The 23247-nt window shown below is 51.6% G+C and overlaps 1 protein-coding gene and 1 non-coding gene across 2 annotated transcripts; one reads left to right on the top strand and one right to left on the bottom strand.

The window, feature by feature from the left end:
- Nucleotides 1-377: 377 nt before the first annotated feature.
- On the bottom strand, nt 378-449 carry TRNAS-AGA (transfer RNA serine (anticodon AGA)). Its single transcript has one exon. It is a non-coding gene; the product is annotated as a tRNA-Ser (tRNA).
- A 12986-nt stretch (nt 450-13435) lies between these two features.
- Nucleotides 13436-18294, top strand: AQP2 (aquaporin 2). The gene is made up of 4 exons (XM_052640842.1): nt 13436-13795; nt 16810-16974; nt 17362-17442; nt 18085-18294. The coding sequence occupies exons 1-4, from the start codon at nt 13436-13438 to the stop codon at nt 18292-18294; spliced, it is 816 nt and encodes a 271-aa protein (XP_052496802.1).
- The last annotated feature ends 4953 nt before the right edge of the window (nt 18295-23247 follow it).

Genomic DNA, 23247 nt, shown 5'->3' with positions numbered 1-23247 from the left:
CTTCCTAAGGCCTACTTGACTTCACATTCCAGGATGTCTGGCTCTAGGTGAGTGATCACACCATCGTGATTATCTGGGTCATGAAGATCTTTTTTGTATAGTTGTTCCGTGTATTCTTGTCACCTCTTCTCAATATCTTCTGCTTCTGTTAGGTCCCTACCATTTCTGTCCTTTATTGAGCCCATCTTTGCATGAAATGTTCCCTTGGTATCTCTCATTTTCTTGAAAAGATCTCTAAGTAAGTAAGTAAGTAAAGTCACTCAGTCGTGTCCGACTCTTTGTGACCCCATGGACTGTAGCCTACCAGGCTCCACCCTCCATGGGATTCTCCAGGCAAGAGTACTGGAGTGGGTTGCCATTTCCTTCTCCAAGGGATCTTCCCAACCCAGGGATTGAACCCAGGTCTCCTGCATTCTAGGCAGACGCTTTAACCTCTGAGCCACCAAGGATCTCTAGTCTTTCCCATTCTATTGTTTTCCTCTATTTCTTTGCACTAATCACTGAGGAAGGCTTTCTTATCTCTTCTTGCTATTCTTTGGAAGTCTACATTCAGATAGGTATATCTTTCCTTTTCTCCTTTGCCTTTCACTTCTCTTCTTTTCTCAGCTATTTGCAAGGCCTCCTCAGGCAACCGTTTTGCCTTTTTGCATTTCTTTTTCATGGGGATGGTCTTGATCACTGCCTCCTGTACAATGTCACGAACCTCCAGCCATAGTTCTTTAGGCACTCTATCAGATCTAATCCCTCGAATTTATTTGTCACTTCCACTGTATAATTGTAAGGGATTTGATTTAGGTCGTACCTGAATGGCCTAGTGGTTTTCCCTACTCTCTTCAATTTAAGTCTGAATTGGGCAATAATGAGTTCATGATCTGAGCCACAGTCAGCTCCCGGTCTTGTTTTTGCTGACTGTATAGAGCTTCTCCATCTTTGGCTGCAAAGAATATAATCAATTTGATTTCGGTACTGACCATCCGGTGATTCTCCATGTGTAGGGTCTTCTCTTGTGTTTCTTGGAGAAGGTGTTTGCTATGACTAGACATGGTCCATGGGATCGCAGAGCTGGACATGACTGAGCAACTTACACTATGTACATGTTACTATATTTAAAATGGGTAACCAACAAGGACCTCCTGTATAGAACGAGAACTCTACCCAATATTACTCTACAACTTAAATGGGAAAAGAATCTGAAAAAGGATGTATACAAGAAAATGTGTAACTGAACCATTTTGCTGTAGACCTGAAACTAAGATGACACTGTGAGTCAACTATACCCCAATATAAAAGGAAAAAAGGAAGGAGCCAACTAGCCTATTCATTCCACGTGTGTTTAGTGAGCTTCCATACTGGGCCAGGCCCTGGGCCAGGTGTTGGAGACCCAAGACCCAGCTCGTGTACCATCCATGGGAAGCAAGGCAGGCCAGAGCAGAGACAACACCATGTTGTGACAGCTCTGCGATAAGGAAAGTCTGGAGTACTCTAGGAATGCCCAGGAGGGGCAGTCTTGGGTCATTGGGAAAGGTGTCTTGGAGGAAGAGTAGGCTGGGGCCAGAAGCCAGCCAGGAGGGTGGAGAAGGTCTCCCAGGAGGAAGAAGCCACCTGCGCACAGCCTAGAGGCAAGAGGTGTTCAAGGAAGTGCAAGTGCTCCCAAGTGTGGCTGTGGGGTGAGAGAGCAGGCCAGAGCCACCAGGGGCTTGGGGTTGACCCTGCAGTTCTCCTGGGGAACTGATGGGCCTGGAGAGGGAGAGGACCCTGGGCCAGAGGGGAGATCTCTTATCCGCTCTGGGGATTTCCACAAGAGACGCTGAAGGCCTGAATGAAGAGTGTCTATGGGCCAGAGATGAGGGGCTAGAGTCCACAGAAATGCGCCCTCCCCAAGCAGCTGACCCCTCCTGAGAGGCATGCGTTGTCCCACCCCTGCCCCCGTGCAGCACGGGGCTTAGAGGGCATTGTTCTGGAAACCTTGTGTCCAGCCTTGCGGTTCGAGCTATGGGTCCATGTGATCTCCAGCCTTCCCTTGCTCCCTCTTCAGCCTTCCCAGAATCCTCTGACAAGCCTTCCTATTTCCTCAGCATTGTCATTATCCCTTCCACCTCTGGAAGCCCAGCTTCTCTCTCCTGTGAGGACGTCCATATCTGTTCTGGTCATGAAGCTGTTCAGTTCCAAAGGCCTTCCCCATTTCCATCAGTCCCTACCACAGCCACACCCTGGAGCCTGTCTTTGCTAAAACACTGGCACTTCTCAAAGCTTGAACTGAATGGACCACTTGCTGCCTATGGCCCTCTGTGCTTCTGATGGCTCCTTCTTGACTGCCTGGCCCAGGGCCTCACCCCAGCTGCCCGTTGCACCCACTGGGCACCCGCTGGGCTGGTGGAGCTGGCTGCCACCCTGGGCTGCCCCACCTACTGGAAACAGTGGGCCACCCTGGAGACCAGGGCCTCTTGCCTCAGAGAGGCCCTGTCCACTGCCCGCACCAGCCCTGTCTTCTTTCCACTGCAGCTCTTTCAAACCCGCTCCACCTCCCCCAGGCTCCTGATTCAGACCTTCCCCCTCTTTCACAAAGAAAGCAAAGACCCTAAGATGGGAGTCCCCTTGATTTCTTGCCATCCCAGCTTCACGCAGCAACATCACACAGACTGCACCTTACTCCCCTCTCCTGACTCGGACCACCCTGGGGCTTTGGGCGCAGCTCTTCCCTCCTCTTTGGGCGCGGAGGTCCCTGTCATCCCCTTCCTTGTCCCTCTCTCCAGTTGTGCATCTTCCCCCAACTCTTCCCATAATCATGGAGAGCCCCTCTGTCCTCCCCTCCTGCCTCACCTCCCCTTCAGTCTTCCCACTGCCTCTGCCACTGTCCTTCTTCCGGAACCTTTCCTTAACCATCCCAGAAGCACCTCAATATCAAAACATCACATCCCATCTCATTTCTCCCCAATCTGCTTCTCCTTGGTTCTCTGCATCTTGGGAAAGGGCAGCAGGGTGCAAGTACACACCCCAAGTCACTCTGTACACCTCCCTCCCTCATGCCCTCATTCCAGCACCCACCAAGTCCCCTTGGGGCTTCTTTTTAATATTTCCAGAATTCATCATTCTGCAATGATGTGCCAGGCTCCTACCTTGCAAGGGTTTGGCACATTATTCATTCAGGAATTTGTTCAATATGCATTTTTTGGAAAGCCCATCCTGTGCAGTATTGACTTGACTCACATTTATGCTTCCAACTCAGGCAGTTGTTCCACTTGGCACCTGACCTCTCTCATCCCAATGCTAGTAATTGATCTGAACTTCACCCTTGTTGACTGACTCTGTCTCAGCTCCTGGGCTGCCTGGGAGTTTGACTCCTCCTCCTCATCCTACCACCCTGTCACATGGCAATTATGATGAGGCGTCATGGTGGCTATGAAGGCTCGGCAGTGGCAGTGTTGGGGAAACCATCTGAGATGGGGTTGCTGGAGATAGTGACTCTACTAGAATTCACTTAGGGGTATGTATTCATTTGTGCACTCAGTCAATATTTATTGAGCATCTACAGTGTACCAGGCACTGAACTAGGCCCTAGGGATACAGCCAGGCCCCCAAACACACAGGTTCTCCCCTCTCTCCAGGAACTAGCAGTTTGGTGAGGGAGACATTCATCAGATAAACGGCATGATTATGACCAGGACAAGCGCTTCATCAGGGTGGGACACAGTTCTCAAGTATGTAATAGCAGGGCTTGGTCCTCTCTGAGGAAGTGATGGTGAAGCTGAGATCTGAAGGATGTAGATGTGTTAACTAGAAGAAGAGGAAAGGGAGCAGTCCAAGTAGAAGGGCCAGCATGTGCAAACGCCCTGGGGGAACACAGAGGCAATGCATGGGATAGGAAGCCCTGCACAGAAGACATTTTGGTTTGTTTAATCATAAAACAACGTAACACAAAATGCACCATTCGACTGTCTCAGATGTACAACTGAACAGCGTTTAGTAAATCCACGATGTTGTGTAACCACCACCACTTTTGTTCCAGAACATTTCATCACCCCAAAAGGAAACCCTGTACCCATTAAGCAGCCACTCCCCGTTCTTCTTTCCCCCAACCCTACAACCTGGGAACCACTCATCTACTTTCTGTCTCTCTGGATTTGCCTACTCTCAACATTTCTTACAGATGGAGTGACATAATCTGTGGCCTTTTGGGCCTGCCTTCTTTCACTCAGTGTACAATGTACGGGGTTCATCCATGTTGCAGCATGTGTGAGCACTTCATTCCTTGCTATGGCTGAATCATATTCTATTGTATGGATATGCATTTTGTCTATCCATTCATTTCTTGATGACCATTTGGGTTGTTTCCACCTTTTGGCTATTGTGGATCATATTGCTATGAACATGTGCGTACGAGTTTGTGTTTGAACATCTGACTTCAGCTCCTTTGGGTCCATAACCAAGAGTGGAACTTTGGGTCATATAGTAAATCTGTGTTTAACTTTTTGAGGAACAACACACACTTTTTATTACATTCATCTGACATGACTTAAATTCAAGCTATGTTGGTAAGACAGGGGTGATAGTGATATGGGAGAGTAAACACTATTATTTTCCAGTTCTGACAACTTCTTTTCATCTCTTTTCAGGTTGTTTGAAGTGGAGGTGAATAGGTGGAGAGGCACTATCTCACTAACTGCCTACTCAGGCAGTCCTGCCAGGTCAAGGATCTCCATCTGTTTTTTTCCCTGACGTACCTCAAAGCCTAAAACAGTGCTTGGCACATGACTGGTGCTCAATAACTATTTGTTGCATGAATAAATAAATACAATGAACCCCTTCAAGGGCTCTAAAATCCCAAGAAAACAGACATTCATCAGCTAGAACCAGGGAGGACAGGCCCATGTTGCCGCCCAAGGTGGGTGGTTGGGTGAGAATAGGACTCTCCAAAGCCACCAACCCTCAGCCCCTAGGGAGACCTTGGCTAGTATTTTTGAACACTCACTGTGTCCAGGGACTTTTATACAACTGTTCACCCGGAAGCTTGGAGAGCCTGAGTGGCTTTGGATTCCTACGAGGTAGACCCGGAATCCACCCTGGGCTGCTAGACATCAGGTCTTGTTCCTTTGGTGGGGACAGTGGTCCCTCCATCCCAAGACTGACGCTCAGCCCAGAGTAGGCTCGGGGCTGTGGTCAGCTGGAAGGACTTCCAGGGGTCCCTCAGAAGCACCCTAGAGAGTCCTGAGTTCTCCCTTCCCCCAGCTGAGGCCAGAGGGAGGAGGGAAGGACGGCAGCAGAGCGTGCAAATTGGAGGCTGATATTGAATTGCAGCAAAATGAGCAGAGGATTACCTGCCCCACCTGGACCCACCCTGGGTGAATACCAAGGCCCAGGTCAACTCTCACGAGGAGTCGGCAGGCCCAGTACCAGGCGGAACTGTGGCTGGATGAGCAGGGATCATGAGCCAGGTGGCTGGGCCCACAGGCTTGAAGATGTCTTCCTCTCCTGAGCCCTCCCCATCCCTAGGCTGGACATCCTGCATTCACAGAGGTCTTCTTGAGTTCTGGGGGCAGAGCCGGGGGATCAGAACCAGGCTGAGACGCTATCCCAGGACCCTGCCTTCAGGGAGAACAGGGAGAAGGAAGATGAGGCAAACACCCAGGATTCTGGGGAGTGGGGTGGGAAGCTGCCATGACTGAGTAAGTCTGGGAAAGCTTCCTGGAGGAAGATGAAGGGTGTGGGAGACTGGGTTGGGATGGAGGAAGATTTAAGTTTGAATTATGGCTTAGCTACTTCCTAGCTGTTTGACCTTGAGCAAACAATTCATTCCCCAAACATTTTTAAGAGTGTCTGCACCATGCCAGTCACATATTAAGCATTAGGACTATGAGGGTAAATTTGATACAGTTCCTGTCCTCAGAGTTTTAGCCAGGACACCATGATCCGTGATGTCACCAAGGTGAGGCAGCACTCTGGGGAGGGGGGCAGTGGAAGTGGCAGTCAGTTTAAGGTCCTTGAGCCTCCCTTAGCCTCATCCATACATGAGGTTGGTGCCCACTTGCTCACATGGCCAAGATGACTGGTCGGGAAAAGCCATGTGAGCCTAGCTTGGTGCCTCACACATCAGATGGGCAGGGCCAGCCTCAAGGAGAGGCATGAGGCTGACAGAGGCTTGGGAGGGGCATGAGGGGGTGTAGCGCCAGGGTAGGAGGAAGCTGGCCATGATGGTATATTGGGTGGGAGTGGAGAGGGGCCCTGCCCAGAGCCTGATCAGGGTCCTGCTGGTGAACCAGTCACTGGAGCCACAGATGCTGGAGGCAGGCACTGTGCAGCCAGGGTGGCTCAGCTGTGGCTGTGAGTGGGGAGACAAACAGGTTTGGGTGACCTTTGCAAGCAAGGTCATGGGGCATTGCCCATAGCCTTTTCAACTCATTACCACTCCCTGATCTGGTAATGACCCCGGCATAGCCTGACCCTGGCACTCACAGCTCCTGTCTCTCCCTGTAGTGCAGAGACACCAGCTCTCCTGGGTCAGCTGGCACGTACTTCCCCCTCTGCCTTCCTGCCCTGCAGGGAGGACTCCCCCTCCCCCAGGGAGGGTGCTGCCAAGGCTCCCTTGGGGCTTCCACACTGGCTAGCCTTCCCCAGATGTGATGGGACAGGAAGCCAGGGACTGGAAGGAGTTCAGTCACGAGGGGAGCAGTATGTCCTGCTGCTGGCCCGTCTTCCCTTCTGCTAGCACCCACAATGGTTCCCCATTGCCCACCTGTGCAGAAGCTTTATTAACCTTCATGCCGGGCTTCTCCGTGCTGTAGAGCTGTAGCGGCTGTGTTTGTCCACTTGTCTGGCCCTCATCCTGGTGCACAAACTCCTGCCATAGCTTCCCCAGTGTTTGCTCAGCCTTCATTGGATCCTCCAAGAGTCCGGGAACTCACTACTTCACAAGGCAGAGTTGTTATTAGAAAGGTCTCCCTGCCCCAAGTCCCTACTCATGCCTGATCCTTTGCAAATGAGCACACACTTGCTTCCAACTCCTATTCCACGCACGAGTGCACAAATGCATGCCTCCCTCTCTCTGCCCAAGCTCTGAGAATCAGCTTCTCTTCTGATCAGGCCCCTGAAGATGGTCATGTGGCTGAAACACAGAGGGTGCTGGGCAGGGTGTAAGTGGGCTGGAGTGAGGGTGAGGGGACCAGAACTGGTGGACTTGCTCATTATCCGCTTGACAAACATTGACTGAGCACCTGTAACATGCCAGGCCCAGTGCTAGGTGCTGAGTTCATGATTAACATGCTTGCATGCTAAGTTGCTTCAGTTGTGTCCGACTGTTAATGACCCCATGAAATGTAGCCCACCAAGCTTTTCTGTCCATGGAATTCTCCAGGCAAGAGTACTGGAGTGGGTAGCCATCCCTTCTCCAGGAGATCTTCCTGACCCAGGAAACAAAGCCAGGTCTCCTGCACTGCAGGCAGATTCTTTACCATCCGAACCACCAGGGAATCTCTTACTCACACCTAATTCTCTTTAAAGAGAGCAAGCTTGTTTCTAACCCTTCTTAAACCCATCAACACTCTCTTCCCCACTGAGAAAGGGATTTTAAGCCAGAATCAAAAACAGTGTTTTTCAAACTGAGTGGCAACCTGTTGGTGGGTCATGAACTCTATTTAGTAGCTGCGACCTTAATGAGTTTTTTAGTGAAACAGAGCAGAGGAATTTAAAACATCACATTGAGGAAATATTGCTTTGTGTAATGTTATAGTTATATCTCTTTTTATTAAGACAATGTAAATGGGTTAAGATATTAAATGCATTTCTTCCTGCAAGTCTCAATTAAAAGGGTTTGAAAGTCACTGGTCTGGAGTTTGAGGAAAAGTCGGCCGTGAGAAAATGGTGGGAACACACGTCCCAGCCAGACAGAACAACATGGATCGGGGCCCCAAAGTGGAGGAGTTGGTCTGGCCTTGTCCTGTGGGCGGTGGGAGCTATAGGAGGCTATAGGTGAGGTCTTCTTCATCCCTGTGCCCTACTGCATGGGCAGGAGGGAGATAGCCAGAAGCTATCTTTGTCTCCCCAGGAGCCTGAGCCTGTCTCTACCTGGGTCTCAGCTTTCAGGACTGCCTGGCCTTTGGGAACAAAGTCAGCCAACCCGGGGGGCAAAAGTCTGAATTTCTAAATCAGACAGACCCGTACTTATAGCTTATCTTGGCTACTTACCTTTGCTCTTAGGCAGCATTTCTCTTTTGGCTGCTCTGGGTCTTGGTTGCAGTGCGTGGGTTTTCACCCTTGCTGAGAACAGGGGCTACTCTTCATTGCGGTGAGTGGGCCCCTTATTGCAGTGGCTGCTCTTGCTGCGATGCACAGGCTCTAGGGCTCAGGCTCGGTAGTTGTGACTCACAGACTTAGTTGCTCCAAGGCATGTGAGATCTTCCTGGATCAGGGATCGAACCCTTGACCCTTGCATTGGCAGACAGATTCTTAACCACTGGGCCACCAGGGAAGTTCACAGGCAACTTTTAAAACCTCTCTGTGCCTCAGTTTCCTCCTGGATTAAATGAGGCCGTTAAGACTCATTCCTAAAAGTCCATGTGAGAATTTAGTTTGAAATCCAGATGCCCCCAGGCTTTCAGTCCTCTAGGTTCTCTCTTCACTTCCACATAGAGTAGGGTTGTCAGATTTAGCAAAGAAAAATACAGGATATCTCGGTTCAATTTCAATTTCATATAATGAGCAAATTTTCAATGTAAGTACGTCCCAAATATTGCGTTGAATCTACTTATGCTAAACAATTTGTTATTTCTCTGAAATTCACATGTACCTGGGTATCCAGTGACTTATCTGGCAACCCTCCATAGAAACACTGACATTCCATCCCAGAACTCCGTGGACCCAATCCCCTGCAAGGTTTCTGGGGCTTCCAGAGGGGACCGGAGCCCCAGACTCCCACCCCTTCCACCCGCTGCTGCTGGGGGCTCTCTTTTTATTCTGTCCCACTTCAGCCACTATGACTCTGCCCTGTTCTTTGTTTCTCCTTCCCCAGAGTTCCAGCCACACAGACTGTGGTGTGTGACCTGCTTTTACTGACCTTGATGGGAGAATGGAGGGCACTTGCATCTCCGCTCAGAGCAGGAAACACACCTGTTATCTGCCAGATAGCAGCAGTCCTGAATTCTGTTACTGTGCTCCCACGTGGGGCACCCTTACTGGCCCAGCTCCCCACAGATACCCTCCTCCTACCTCTGTTTTTCCAGACTCTCAGCCACCTCCTTCAAGCCTCCAGAAAACCTCATACAAATCCCCGCTTCTTTAGTCTTCAGCATCCTTTAACCTTCTGTCTCACTTTTTCTCTATCTTGATTATTTCACAGGGTGGGTATGAGGTAGAAATTCACTTTCACAGTTAAAAATATCCTCTCGAAGTCAGACTTCCTGAGACTTCCCTGGTGGTGCAGTGGTTAGGACTCCATGCTTCTGCAGGGGACCCAGTTCAATCCCTAGTTGGGGAACTAAGATTCCCGCAAGCCACGTGGCACAGCCGAAAAAAAAAACAACCCCAAAACATCAAACACCTGGAATTCCAATTCTGCCTCCCCACTTATTAGCTGTGTGATCTCAGGAAAGTTATTAACCTCTCTCATTTTCCTCATCTCATAAAAAATGAGATGATAATTTTAGCTCATAGGATTGCTGTGAAGATTAACAGCGTTAATGCATGTAGGAATGTCTAAAGGAGTTCATGAAACAGTGAGCACTAAATGCAAGTTTAGTGTTGTAACTGCTATATCTCATCGGTTCTAAGGTGTGCCTTTTTCCTCTCATCCTAATGTCTTAATGATCGTGGCATCTTACAACAGCTGGGAATGGTTGTCATCACCTGTGCATATTTAAATTTGGTCCTTTGAGTTTCACGCCTTCTCATTCCTATATCTGTTCAGTTTAATTGCTATTGAAAATGTCTTCAAAAAGTTACACTATGGTTTAGCAGTTAAACAAAGTTATTTTGTGTACAGAAGGACATGGAAACAGAGCAGCCTGCCAAGAATATGACATTAGTGAAGCAAATAGTTGTTACTGAAGAATGACCACAAGCCTGTATTTTCTTGTAAAACAACTGCCAAGTGTTGTATGGGACCCAAGAAAGGAAGAGTCCCACAAGCAGATGAAATTGTTGTTTTACTACTGAGAAAAGGGCAAAATGATTGCCAGTCACACATGAAGCAAGAAAACCCCGAGGTACGCTTACAGAAATGTGTAAGAAGAGATGGATCGCTACACTTGGAATGGCACCGCGGGCGAAACTGTGCAGAAAAATATCAGGGACTCAGCTTGGAATCGAAACAGGATTTGAGGAGAGTCAAACCCTGAATGTGAAGAAATTTTAGAACTCTTTTAGCCATTTGTTTTGCTTATAATATCCTTTTTCATGTGTTCATAAGAGTGGCTTTTGACTAAATGCTATTGTGTTCAGTTGGTCTGTCATGTCCGACTCTTTGTGACCCCATGGACTGCAGCAGGCCAGGCTTCCCTGTCTTTCATTACTCCTGGAGTTTGTTCAAACTCATGTCCATTGAGTTGGTGATGCCATCCAACCATCTCATCCTCTGTCGTCCCCTTCTTCTCATGCCTTCAGTCTTTCCCAGCATCAAAATCTTCTCCAGTGAGTCAGCTCTTCACATCAGGTGGCCAAAGTACAGGAGCTTCAGCTTCAGCATCAGACTTTCCAATAAATATTCAGGGTTGATATCCTTTAGGATTGACTAGTTTGAGCTCTGTGCTGTCCAAGGGACTCTCAACAGTCTTCTCCAGCACCACAGTTCGAAGGCATCAATTCATGGTGCTCAGTGTTTTTTATTGTCCAGCTCTCAAATCCATACACGACTACTGGAAAAACCATAGCTTTGACTAGACAGACAGTGGTCACCAAAGTAATGTCTCAGCTTTTTAATATGCTGTCTAGCTCTGTCATAGCTTTTCTTCTGATATCTGTGTAAATCTGAAAGACTTTTTTCAATAAGTACAAAACAAAGATTAGGAATAAAGCATTTTGGGGGTTGTTTTCCTTCACTTATGTTTAAAACTTATTTCTAAGATAACATAAAACCTACCACCCTAACCATCTGTATGAGCACAATTCAGTGGTATCAGGTACAGTCATGGTGTGTGACCATCTCACCATCTGCCTCCAAGCATTTTTGTCATACTCTAGTTAGCAGTGCATCACACAGCTGATGGCACCTTTTTCCTCATAAGACAACAGTGTCTTCAATGCCTAGGTCAGGAAGATCCCCTGGAGTAGGAAATAGCAGCCGGCTCCAGTATTCTTGCTGGAAAATTCCATGGATGAAAGAGCCTGGTGGGCTGCAATCAATAGGGTCTCAAAGAGTTGGACACATTTGAACACACACACACAGCATACAGCATGCATATTAACCAAAAAATACATAGCTGAAACAATGTTTCCTCTGTGCATTAAACATAATTAAGCAAAATTACTTTTTTTTTAGTTACACAGTGTTGTGATCACTGTAAACAAAATGCAACCCTCCCTGGGTTCGGGTTTCTCACCAAACAGGGACCACGGCTGGAACCCTCCAGCTTCTCAGGAACACCTTCCACTCCAGCTCAAAAGGAATGAACAACCCGACTAGGGGCCCAGTCATGGCTGGCGTCCTTCCCTCCTTTCAGACTTGTGTCCAGACCAGAACATGAGTGAGTCTCAATCTCTCTGGACTTCATGTTGTAATCTGTAAAATGAGATTCATAGGCTAGACGACCTCTGTCTTAGAGTGGTATCTTTCCACTGGGTTCTAAATTTATGGCCGTGTGATGGAATGGCCAACATACACATACACGGTTTGGGGTGTGGATTAAGGGCTGCAGAGAGAAGTCATGACACCTCTTGGGGGGTTTATTGGGAGATAAGAGACTTTTCACTTGACTAGATTAGAAGAGATCCTGTCCAGAATCATGGGTCAACCACTTTCTCTCTCTCTCAAGGTCATGAACACTTTGATCAAAGAGGAAAGACAAGAAAGTGTGTGTGGCCCATCCGAGGGCACGCTGCATCACGGGGGGCTCCACTCTGTGGCTTCCAATCGCTCTCAGATTTCCGTTCCTGGGACTGTGACTTGCCCCGGGGACAGGAGCTAGAGCAGAGTCAAGAAGCTGGTTCTCCTAGTCTCACTTAGACCCTGACCCTGCCTCTGGGTCCCCAGGACAGGGAGCAGGGCTGGAGAGATCAAATAAATATGATGTAATGGGGCCTAATGTCTCCTGGACCGCAGGTCAGGGCAGCATTGATGGCAGGAGGTGGCACTGCCTAGAGGCTGGACTGAGTGGGCACTCAGACCAGGGAGTCACTTACTGCAGTTGCCCTGAGCCTACACAGCTCACTGCCCCACAGAAAAGTCCTCCCCCTGTGGCTTGGGTGGCTCTGAGCTCTAGGGGTACCTAGAGCCTGTCACAGCTTCTGGGACCCCTAACATGTGAGTTTGGGGAGTCATGGTCTCTCCTGATGGTATAAATAATGCTATTAATAACAAATGATATCAATTGACATCTTGCTGAGGGCCAGGAGCAGCTCTGAGCACTTTCCATATATTAGTTCATTTAATCTAAACCCCAAGCCCACATAGGTTTATTATCCCCTTTTGAAATCACAGAGATGCACTATGGAATGGAAACCCACAGCTTCCTCAGTCGACCTGAGCTTGACTCCATCACCCAAGGCCAGGATCCCAGCGCCTCTGAAATCGCCCCCTGCTTCCAAGCTATGAAAGCTGCTCTTTGGCAGGGGTTCCAGGGAGCAAGTGAAGCTTAATGATTTGTGGATGGCTGAGTGCAAGAAAGCAAACACAGGAGAGACACAAACCCTTTATGCCTTGGAAGGTTCGTGTCACACCAACCGGTTGTTTTCCATCCCCTGCGAGATGGAGGCCAGTCAGCAGGAAGGATGCCCCGATCTCCGGAAGGGGTGGCACTGACACCCTGTTTCATGGTCAGTTCTGTAAAGTGTTGCCCCTGACTTGGCAAACAGTTTGAATCAGAGAGAGGGGTTTGGCAGCATAAGCTGTACAGAATCCCCATAGGACCGGTGGGGGTAGGGGAGGCCCTGGGGGAGCTGCCCTGTGATAACCTAGGGAACAAACACGGAAAACTAGCGGACGTCAATCCCTATCTGGAGCTCATTAATGGGGAACGCCATTCAGCTGTGAAGTCCTAGATGGGGTGATAGGCATGCTGCGCCCAGGGGTAGGGGGTAGGGGCAGGAGGCGGCCATAGGGGAGAAAAGGTATCGGCCAGACTCCACCTTCATCTCACATGTCCAAATTCAGGATGGAGGGACCCTATAAATGCCCAGGACCAGCGTCCCCGGAGACCCTGAGAGAGAGAGAGACAGACAGACAGAGGGAGAGCGAGAGCTGCAAGCTCCCCGCCCCGAGACCCCTGGGCCAGCCCACAGAAGGCTCCACAGCATGTGGGAACTCCGGTCCATAGCCTTCTCCAGGGCAGTGCTCGCAGAGTTCCTGGCCACACTCCTCTTTGTCTTCTTTGGCCTCGGCTCAGCCCTCAACTGGCCACAGGCCTTGCCCTCTGTGCTGCAGATCGCCATGGCCTTCGGACTGGCTATCGGCACCCTGGTGCAGGCTCTGGGCCACGTCAGCGGGGCCCACATCAACCCCGCCGTGACTGTGGCCTGCCTGGTGGGCTGCCACGTCTCCTTTCTCCGAGCTGTCTTCTACGTGGCCGCCCAGCTGCTGGGGGCTGTGGCCGGGGCCGCCCTGCTCCATGAGATCACACCACCAGCTATCCGAGGGGACCTGGCTGTCAATGCTGTGAGTAGCCGGAACTGTGTCCTTTCCAGAAGGGAAGATCCTGGGGAGTCCCTTGTGAAGGATGAGATGGGAGGGACCACATCTGGGTGAGGGTCTAGGTGGGGAGACAGAGACAGAGAGAGGTGGGATGGGGAAGGGGCAGAAATGCTGGAGCCAGGAACATAGCTGCCCCAGGAGAGTCAGGGTGGAAGGAACAGTAATGTCAGAGCAGCAGCTGGGTACCCACGGGTCTGCTGGTGCCTTCTGCCCTGAGCCTCTTGGAGGGAGAGCCACGTCAAGGACTCTGTTGACTTGATGCTCACATTGCAGCGAGGGCTGTGCTAGAACTCACGGAGGACGGAGTCCCCAAGCAGACATGAATAGACTATGAAGAAGGAACTTCAGAGAGCTAGTCCCCAGCATCTTCCTGAGGGAAGAAGGACCCAGCATTCCAGCAGCAGGGGCTCCATGCAAGCTACGTGTGGATAACTTACGACAACCCATAAGGGAGGGATGAGAAGATCCATTTCTTAAGAACATGGAAGCTGAAACTCAGAAGGGGGAAGTACCAAAGCTAGTCTTTAAACCCAGGCTTGACTGTAAAACCTGTGTTCTCTCTACCCCACCAATATTCCCTCCTTGAGCCACCATCTAAGCCTTGTTTTGCAAACAGGGAAACAGGCTCAGAGAAGGGAAGTGACAGGCTAAAAGCTCTACAGTTTTGTCGACATCAAGGAAAGTAGCAGAACCCAGGGCAAAACTGAAGGGGCAAGGTCTCTCCAGACTTTGGAAATTGTCCCCAGAGCCCATGAGCTGATTGACATGACCAGTGGCTTTGGGAGCTGAGGGTGACGCTGTGGCCCCTCCCCCTCCACACCCTTGCCCTCTCCCTCTCCTGGGTCTGGGCAAGGCCTGGGCAACTGAGGGCATGGGTGGGAAGAGACAGCCTGTGCCCCTCAACACAGCTCTAACTCTTGCTCCTCTTCCAAGCCAGGAAGGCGAGTGCTTCTTTCACACCTCGATCTCCCACATTTCTTGGCCTTCTCTACCCCTGGGCCACTGGATGAAAGCTCTGATGTCTCTGAAGAGTACTGCATGGTCTCTGTGGCCATCCCCTCCCCCATATAGGTGGCGTTCCTCATGCAAGGAGCAAGGGTGTCCCTATTAGGGAACTTCTCTCTTCAAATGGAAAATATGATGAGTCTGGGGGCTCAAGTTTGAGAGAAGGCAAGAGTGACCACTGTGATGGATAGGCTGAGAAGTCTGACCATTTCCACTGAGAATGAAATTAGTTCAGTTTGCAGCCAGATGAGGTCTAGTTAGACTAAAAGAGGAACTTTCTGAAAGCATGATCAAGAAAGCCTCAGAATGTGTGGCCAGGAAATCTCCTCTAATAGCAGGGCAACGGGAGTGCTAAGGGGCCTCGAGGACACAACCTCCTGCTTTTCCATCATCTCGCAGTTGACTGGAGCCCTCAGGAGGGAAGGGTCTGGGAGGCTCCTCTGAGTTTGTGCTCAGCATTTATCATCTTGATGACCTGGGGAGAACTTTCCTGGCTGGAATGGGGCAGCAGTGAGATGGACTTGTCCTGCAGCTAGCAAGAGCCAGATGACCCCCATGGCTGTCCCAGGTGTCCTCTGGAGTCACTGGAAAAGCCAGTCTGCCCACCAAGAATTCACCACTGACGTGCATCTGCTTGTGGCAGGCAGACTTCATCTCGTTATTGGTACAACACCATAAGGAGAATTCTGTGATCCTCCACTCTGAGTGGTAAAACTGAGGTTCAGCATTCAATTGATTCAAATCACAGAGCTGTGTCAGCACCTGGAAATGGACCCAGAGCTGTCTGACACCGAACCCACATCCATACTCTCTCCTTTAGACCACTCTTTACCAGGGAATGGAGCTGGGCCTCTGCCTTTGTCATTTGTCTCATAGTCCCCCAGGATCCATTCTGCTATCCCCATTTTACAGAAAGACAAACTGAGGCTGAAATAAATAGAGCCCCACAGCAAGTCAGAGGCTCCAAAGTATCTGTCTCCAAAGCTCTTCACTGCCCCCACTATAGGCTCTGATATTGGAAGATGAGAGGGAGTTGAGGTTAGATTCCAGAGATGCCCAAGGGTGCCATCTCGATGGTTAGGACCCAAGGTGGGGGTTCAGAGCCTGGAGAAGGAGTGTAGGAGCTCAGGGCTATCCCAGCTTCACCCAGCGCAGTGCCCAGACCCAGAGGGCAGGGTATAGGGTTCAAGATAACAAAACCCAGAGAGAAATCCAGTACTGGGTGTGGCCGAGTTATGAAATCGCCTCTTCACTCAGCCCCAGGTTCTCTCATTACAAGGTTAGGTCTGCTGGGACCATGGGCACCCCACATGGGGGTGGAGGCATCACAGTACAGGGCCCCAGGACCCCCACCTCAACCTCCACAGGATGTGCAGAGAGCAAATCCACAGGGCAAATCTAAGGCCTGAAATGCAGTAGGAATAGGCAAGGTCAAGGGGAACAAGCATAGTTGTGCACTGGACTCTTGGGGGAAGAGCACACTAGTGCCAGCCCCTGAGCCAGTCCCTTGATCCTGTTCCTGGGAGCCTTTGACCATAGGAGGAAAGACCTCTCACTATACCAGTATCCTATGGTGTAAATAGTGAGGAAGGTCTTCCTATAACCAGGCCTAAAACTTCCTGCTGCAATCAAAACCTCTTCCCTCCTTGTTCTTCAGGAAAAAGAAATTCCACTTATCAGTACCCTTTTCCTCTCACACTGCAGGCACACAATCCCAGTTACCAAACCTAATGGGCTATGGAGTCAGTTTCCCTACCTCTAGCCTGGGAACCACAAGCAGTCAGTCATAGGGTCCATCCCCCTGGCTGTGTGCCCTGGCCCAGTAAGAACCCACCAGTAGTGTGGACTACGGTGGCTGGTGCGCCCTGGCGGATTGTGCCTGGAAGCCTATCTGGGTCCCTGGCTGCAGGTGGGCAGGAAGATGACACCAATGTGGGGAGCATGCTCAGTGTGTCCCCCTCCTCTGTTCCCAGCTCAACAACAACTCGACAGCTGGCCAGGCCGTTACTGTGGAGCTTTTCCTGACACTGCAGCTTGTGCTCTGCATCTTTGCCTCCACTGATGAGCGCCGTGGAGACAACGTGGGCACCCCTGCCCTCTCCATCGGGTTCTCTGTGGCTCTGGGCCACCTCCTTGGGGTAGGTCGTGGCCACTGATTTGAGCCTCCCTGGAGGGACAGACACACGGACCTTCCCCAAAGAAACAGATACACAGATTGCTCTAGAGATAGATACACAGAACCCCTGAAAGTGACAGCCACAGAGACACCCCCAGAAAGGAAAGATACACAGACCTCCCAAGAGAGACAGACACATGGATGTACTCCAGAGGGTTTGACCCCCAGGCACCACAAAGGGACAGACAGCACTCCAGCTTCAAACGAATAGCAAGTCCTGTAAATACAGCACAAACTTAAATATCCACCCATGAATGCCCTTTAGGCTGAGGTCCAGCACTGGAGAGGGGCACAGACTCTGGCCCCATCTTCAGCCCGCCCGCCTCCCTGCCTCCCGCCTCCATTGCAGATCCACTACACCGGCTGCTCCATGAACCCGGCCCGCTCCCTGGCTCCAGCTATCGTCACCGGCAAGTTCGATGACCACTGGGTAATGGCTGAAGCCTCCCTGTCCTCCCCTCCCGCAGAAACCCATCTCCACTAGAAGGGAGAGCAGTGGGATCAGCAAATCCACCCCACCCCCAATTCTCCTCCTGGGGCTACGGGGAGTCTTGCGTCCACCTTTCAGGTCTGACCCCAGAGACTCCGTTTCTACATCTATAAATGAGGATAAGCGTGGTTGTTCCTTTGGCTTTGGGGAAAGATTAAGTGAGGTTACTGGTTTAAAAGAGATGACGCAGTGCCTTAGAATTAGATAAATGGTAATTATTCATACTAGATAGAAATGACATATTTCTATCATTTAGCACTTATCTAGTACTTCCTTAGTATGTGCCAGGACTTATTCTAAATGCTTTGCAAATATTGACTCAGAGTTTTCACAACAACCCTAGGCGTTAGGTATTAGGGTGAGCAAACAGGCACAGAGAGGCCAAGTAACTTGTCCAAGGTTGCCAGGGAGTCCGCACTGAATTCGCCCCATTAGCCCACAACTAACAAGTCTTCCCAGCTGCTCGCTCCTCCTCACTGTTCACACGGAAGAGAGTTTGATACCCTTCACCGCGCGAGGCCCCCTTTCAGCGCCAACGGGGAGAGGAGCATCCCTCGAGCCGTCCTCTCGCTCGCCCCCCAGGTCTTCTGGATCGGACCCTTGGTGGGCGCCATCGTGGCCTCGCTCCTCTACAACTACGTGCTGTTCCCGCCCGCCAAGAGCCTGTCGGAGCGCCTAGCGGTGCTGAAGGGGCTGGAGCCAGACACCGACTGGGAGGAGCGCGAAGTGCGGCGGCGGCAGTCAGTGGAGCTGCACTCCCCGCAGAGCCTCCCGCGCGGCAGCAAGGCCTGAGCGCCGGGACGGGCTGGGGGAGCTCGCCCGCCCGCCCGCCACCCCGCCGGAGCCCCTCTCCCCAGGCTCGAAGCCGGGCCCCAGGGCACAGTAGCTGCTTCCAAGACGCGCCGAGCGGCCAGGGCCCCGGGCACCGCGGTGAGCCTGGCAGATTCCCCTGGCCTGAGGCTGCGCGGGCCAGCAAGTAGTGGACCCTGCGTCTCCTGGCAGGGAGCTGGGGAGGGAGGGCGGAGCTAGAAGCCGCCTCCGAGAGCCTGCGCAAGTGTACTGGGGAGCTGGGGGACGGGAGCTGGAAATGGTGCCCCATTTTTTTGCGTGTTCGTCCCCCAGTGCCTCTCTGTCCCCAAGTGCAGGGCTGTGCACACTCCTGAGTGTAAGCAGGTGTGCCTGCGCTGGCGCAAGTGTGCCCTGGCTGACCAACTCTCACTGCCTTCTTGACCCCTCCCGCCCTACCTGCGGTAAATCCGCGTCGTCTGCAGTTGAGGCGTCCTGTCCCCAGAAGCGCTAAGCTCTCTCCCCAGGAGAAGGGAAGAGGGGCGTGTGGAGGCCACCCAGAGAGGGCTAGAGGGAGGCACTGATTTCTACTCCCGACTCTGCCCCTTCAGGCAAGTTTTCCCAAGCTGCAGCACTGGGGTCCTAAGATTTGCCGGGAACCCTCGCTATAGGTAGCGAGGTTTCAACCAGAAGACAGCTCCCCGAGAATTGGCCTGGGATGGGAGCGGGGAGAGGGAAGTTGGGGGCCAAGAATCTCCCTCCTGCCCTAAGAGAAGACCTCGCCCCAGGAAGAAGAAGCAGGCATGTGTGTGTGTGCGCGTATCCAGCAGGTGTACCAGCGAGCCCATCTGGGGTGGGGGCGGGTGGGCTGCAGACTGAGAGATTAGTCTCCCACTGTGGCAGAAAGAACAAAAGGGTTTAGTGGGCCCCTGGCCTTTGTCTTGGGAGGGGGAAGATTTGCAACTAGACACTTCTTGAAAGGGGACACTCGGTTTCGCAAGTGAGCCCTCTCACCCAGCACACACCTATGGCCGGCTGGGCAAGGCACTCAGGCACGTAACCACAGGCACCAGGCAACATGCCCCCATCGCCCATCCCACTTCCGGCCCCTTGCCAGGAAGCCCCTCTTCTTCCCCTCTCTCCCTTCCACCTCCCCAGCCCTACTGCCCCCTCCCTTCTGGCTCCCCCCATAGGACCTTATTGTGGAGAGAGCAGCCTAGCACTCTCTAGGCCAAACAAGGGGAAATGACTTGTCCAGGCAGAGACAGGTCTATGTCTAGAGCCGGGCCTTCTAAATTTCCAGGCCAGTGCGATGTTTCTCAAACGAGATTAACTAGGATTAAGTGAGATCATGCATGTAAAGATGCTGTGTGAACTATAATTCCTCATACCATTATCACGCATTAGTGGGATCATTTCGCTATTTCTGTTCCTGGGGGTGGGGTGAGGGGAAGAATACAAAAGGGGCATGACCTTTGGCCTCCTGTACCTACTTTAATTGGTGGTTAAAGCAAAGGCAGGCCCTGGGGCCCCAAGGTACCAGCAGGAGATGGGTGTGGGGCTAGCCCCATCCTGATTCTGCCTTTTCACCTCTCCCAACCCTGAGCCTCCACACTGACTGTTCTCCCCTCCTCCCACCACCCATGCCGGCCGTTCTCCCCTCCCTCTCCAGCCTGTTGCATAGCTGACCTAAGGACCACACCATGAGCCCCCTTCTCCATGCTCTGATGCCTTCATGCTTTCAAGGCTTTTCTCTGTGTCTGTCCCACACTGCACAAGCATCACTGTGCACCAGAGCTTCCAGCCCCTTCGGGCCCTCCACCCTCTTCAGACAGACTGGATAAGGAACACATATTTGTAATTATGCCCACTGCCTCCTCTAAGCTCTCTTCTGTCTTCCTTGACCAAACCTTCCTTCAGGTTAGAAAAAGCCTGCCCTCGGTCATAGATGCTATGGAGATGATTCTCCCAATCCTTGACAGCTGATGACAGTCACTGGCCTCATTCCTGGAGGAGGGGTCAAGTCAGAGTCCAAAGTGACCCCCAGGGCTGTACTTCTGGCAGCTGAGTGTCCTTGCACTGGAATTTCAAAGGCAGGAAGGTACTGAGCTGTGAGCCAAGCCTGGAGGTGTCTTGGGTATTTCACCCCCTCCTCACTTCTCCCCAACAGATCCTTCTGTGCTATGTTCCGTCAGTCAGTGGTTTCTGACTCTTCGCACCTCCTGGACTCTGGCCCACCAGGCTCCTCTGTCCATGGGATTTTTCAAGCAAGAATACTGGAGTGGGTTGCCACTTCCTTCTCCACAGATCCCTCTAGAAGTTGCCAAAAATTTCTCCTTACAGCTGTTCCTCTTCCAAGATGACACTGTCCCCTGAACTAAATGTGAGATCCCTACTGCTTCCAGCCCCGATCTCCCAGATTGGGATCACTGAGGTCAGAAGTCAAAGCAGAAATCAAGTGATGGGATGGAGGGGAACTACACCTGTTGAGCACTTTTGTGTCCCAGTTTCTGTGCTGGGTGCTGTACATGCATTAGCTCATCTAATCCTCCTGAAACTTCAGGGAGGTTAGGGAAGGCCGGCAGCCGACAGCCATGTTGTGTTTTACTTTTTCCAAAGCATTTCCTTATCATCTCCTGCAATTATTTCCCAACCCTGCAAGACAGGCTGAGCAAATATTGTCCTTCCCATTTCAGGCCGAGGCTGAACAACTGGACTAAAGTCACACAGCTGTATATGGTAGAGCTAAGACTTGAACTCAAGCCTTCTTATGCAAAATGCCATGATCTTTCCACTCAGATGTCAGAACAGATCAGGCCTGTGTTGAGGCCACTCTTAGGGCCCTCCTGGGAGCCCTTGGCAGAAATCAGAGCTACTGGCCTGCCAGTATTGGGTGGGGGGTAGGCTGGGGCCAGGTGGGGAGACAATGACGAAGAACACAGGCTGGTTTCTGCCCTCACAGAGCACCCAGTCTGGAGGAGGGTGGAGGTCACATGCCAAACCAGACAGAGGCAGGGCAGCATAGAGGCAGATGGACAGAACTCCAGGTCCCCAAGCTGGAGAACGAAGAGATTCTGAGCTGAGGGGAGGAAGGGCTGGCCACTGGGCCTCGGCTGCCTCCACCTCTTCACTCCCACTTTGCACCAGATGGCTTTGCCCCTGCGCGGGTTGCTTCAATACTCTTTGGGTCTTTAAGCTGCGATTCTGTATCTGGGCAGTGCCTCCCAGCTGGACTATGAGCTCTGTGGGGGCAGGGCTCCTTTTGGTTCTCAGATGGCACCCTCCTCTCTGTCTTCCCTCATCTGTCCCGTGTAGCACAGTGCCCTGCACATAGTAAACACTCAATAAATGCTCACTTGTCAATAAATGCTGTTTCTGTCACAATTTAGAAATGGTCCGTGCAGTCCGAGGAGCCAGAAGACAGACTAGAGTCTGTGGCTAGTCATGAGCACCCAGAGCTGCCGCGAGGGGTGGTGCAGAAGGGATCTCAATGCTGAAGGAGCTCAGCGGGGAGGCCTGTGGTGTCCAAGTCCCACTGTCAGCCTGGCCCAAATGGGTATGCTGGGCTCTGTCACCCAGGTGGCACTGCAGGGAGGCCACCAGGAGATGCGCTGGCTGTGTGGCCACCAGAGAGAGTGAAGGACAGCCCCCTTTGGTCCCCTCGTACTGACTATAGCACCATGTTGGGAAGACAGGGCAGGGACCTGGGATAACACCTAGCAGTGAACGTGCGCGATCAGCCTCCTGCTCTTCTCCCCAAACCTGCTCCTGCCACGGTCCTTCCCATCTCAACTGATGGCAACTCCATCTTTCCAGCTTGAGGCCAAAAGGCTTGAGCCGTCTTTGACTCCCCTTTCTCACACCCAGCCCTGACTCCATCAGGGAATCCTGTCACTTCTACCTTCAAAGGGATCCAGATCGCTCACCTTCAGTACTTCCCACCAGGCCACCATGTCCCTGCCTCCATGCCCTTCTCATCTCTTCTCAACACAACAACAGAGGTGTCTTTTAAAGCTTTGTCAGGGGGCATCCCCGGTGGCTCAGTGGTAAAGAATCTGCCTACCAATGCAGGGGACAGGGGTGTGATCCCTGATCTGGGAAGATCCCAAGTGCCTTGGAGAAGCTAGGCCCATATGCCACAAGCACTGGACCTGTGCTCTAGAGCCCAGGAGCTGCAACCACTGAGGCCACTCTTCGCAACTGCTGAAGCCCGAGTGCCCTAGACCTGTGCTGCACAACGAGAGAAGCTCTCACACTGCACCTGGAGAGAGCCCCCGAATCGCTGCAGCTAGAGACAAGCCTGCGCAGCAATGAAGATCCAGCACAGCCATAAAAAAAAGATCAATTTTTTAAAAAACCTTTGTCAGGGACTTCCTTAATGGTCCAGTGGCCAAGACTCTGCACTTCCACTGCAGGGAGCATGGGTTCAATCCCTGGTCAGGGAAGTTATGCATGCCACATGGTACAGCCAAAAAGAAAAACGAAAAAGAACTTTTTCAGTCCACACCAGTCCCCGGTCAGTGACTCCCTCAGTCTCTCGAGTAAAGCCTGCGGTCCTTCCGGTGATGCGCAAGGCCTGCCCACCTCCACCGCTTTCTGCCCTCCCTTGCTTTCTCTGCTCCAGCAATTCAGGCTGCTCCCTCTGCCTGGAATGTTCTTCCCCTATACATGCATGGTTCTTTCCCTCTCTTCTTGAAACCAAGCAAGACGTTATGGGGCTCCTGGGTTCAAAAGCCTTTCTGCGTCACCTTCTCTGAGTTCCAAAGGGCAGGTTCAAACATTTGCTGATCAGGTAAGGGAGGAAATGCAGAGACAAGGGAGAAGCAGTCAAGAAACAGTAGTACAGCCTTGGGAGCAGGCTCCTGGTCCCCCCTCAAGGGATATACATAATGTTATCTTTGAGCTCCTCTGCAGAATTAAAACTCATATCAAATAGAAGACATGATGAAGCACTCTTCT

The sequence above is a fragment of the Budorcas taxicolor genome, chromosome 5, assembly GCF_023091745.1.
Source record: "Budorcas taxicolor isolate Tak-1 chromosome 5, Takin1.1, whole genome shotgun sequence".
Taxonomy (NCBI): domain Eukaryota; kingdom Metazoa; phylum Chordata; class Mammalia; order Artiodactyla; family Bovidae; genus Budorcas; species Budorcas taxicolor.
The sequence above is the reverse complement of the archived record's forward strand: the minus strand, read 5'-3'. Positions and strand labels throughout refer to the sequence as shown.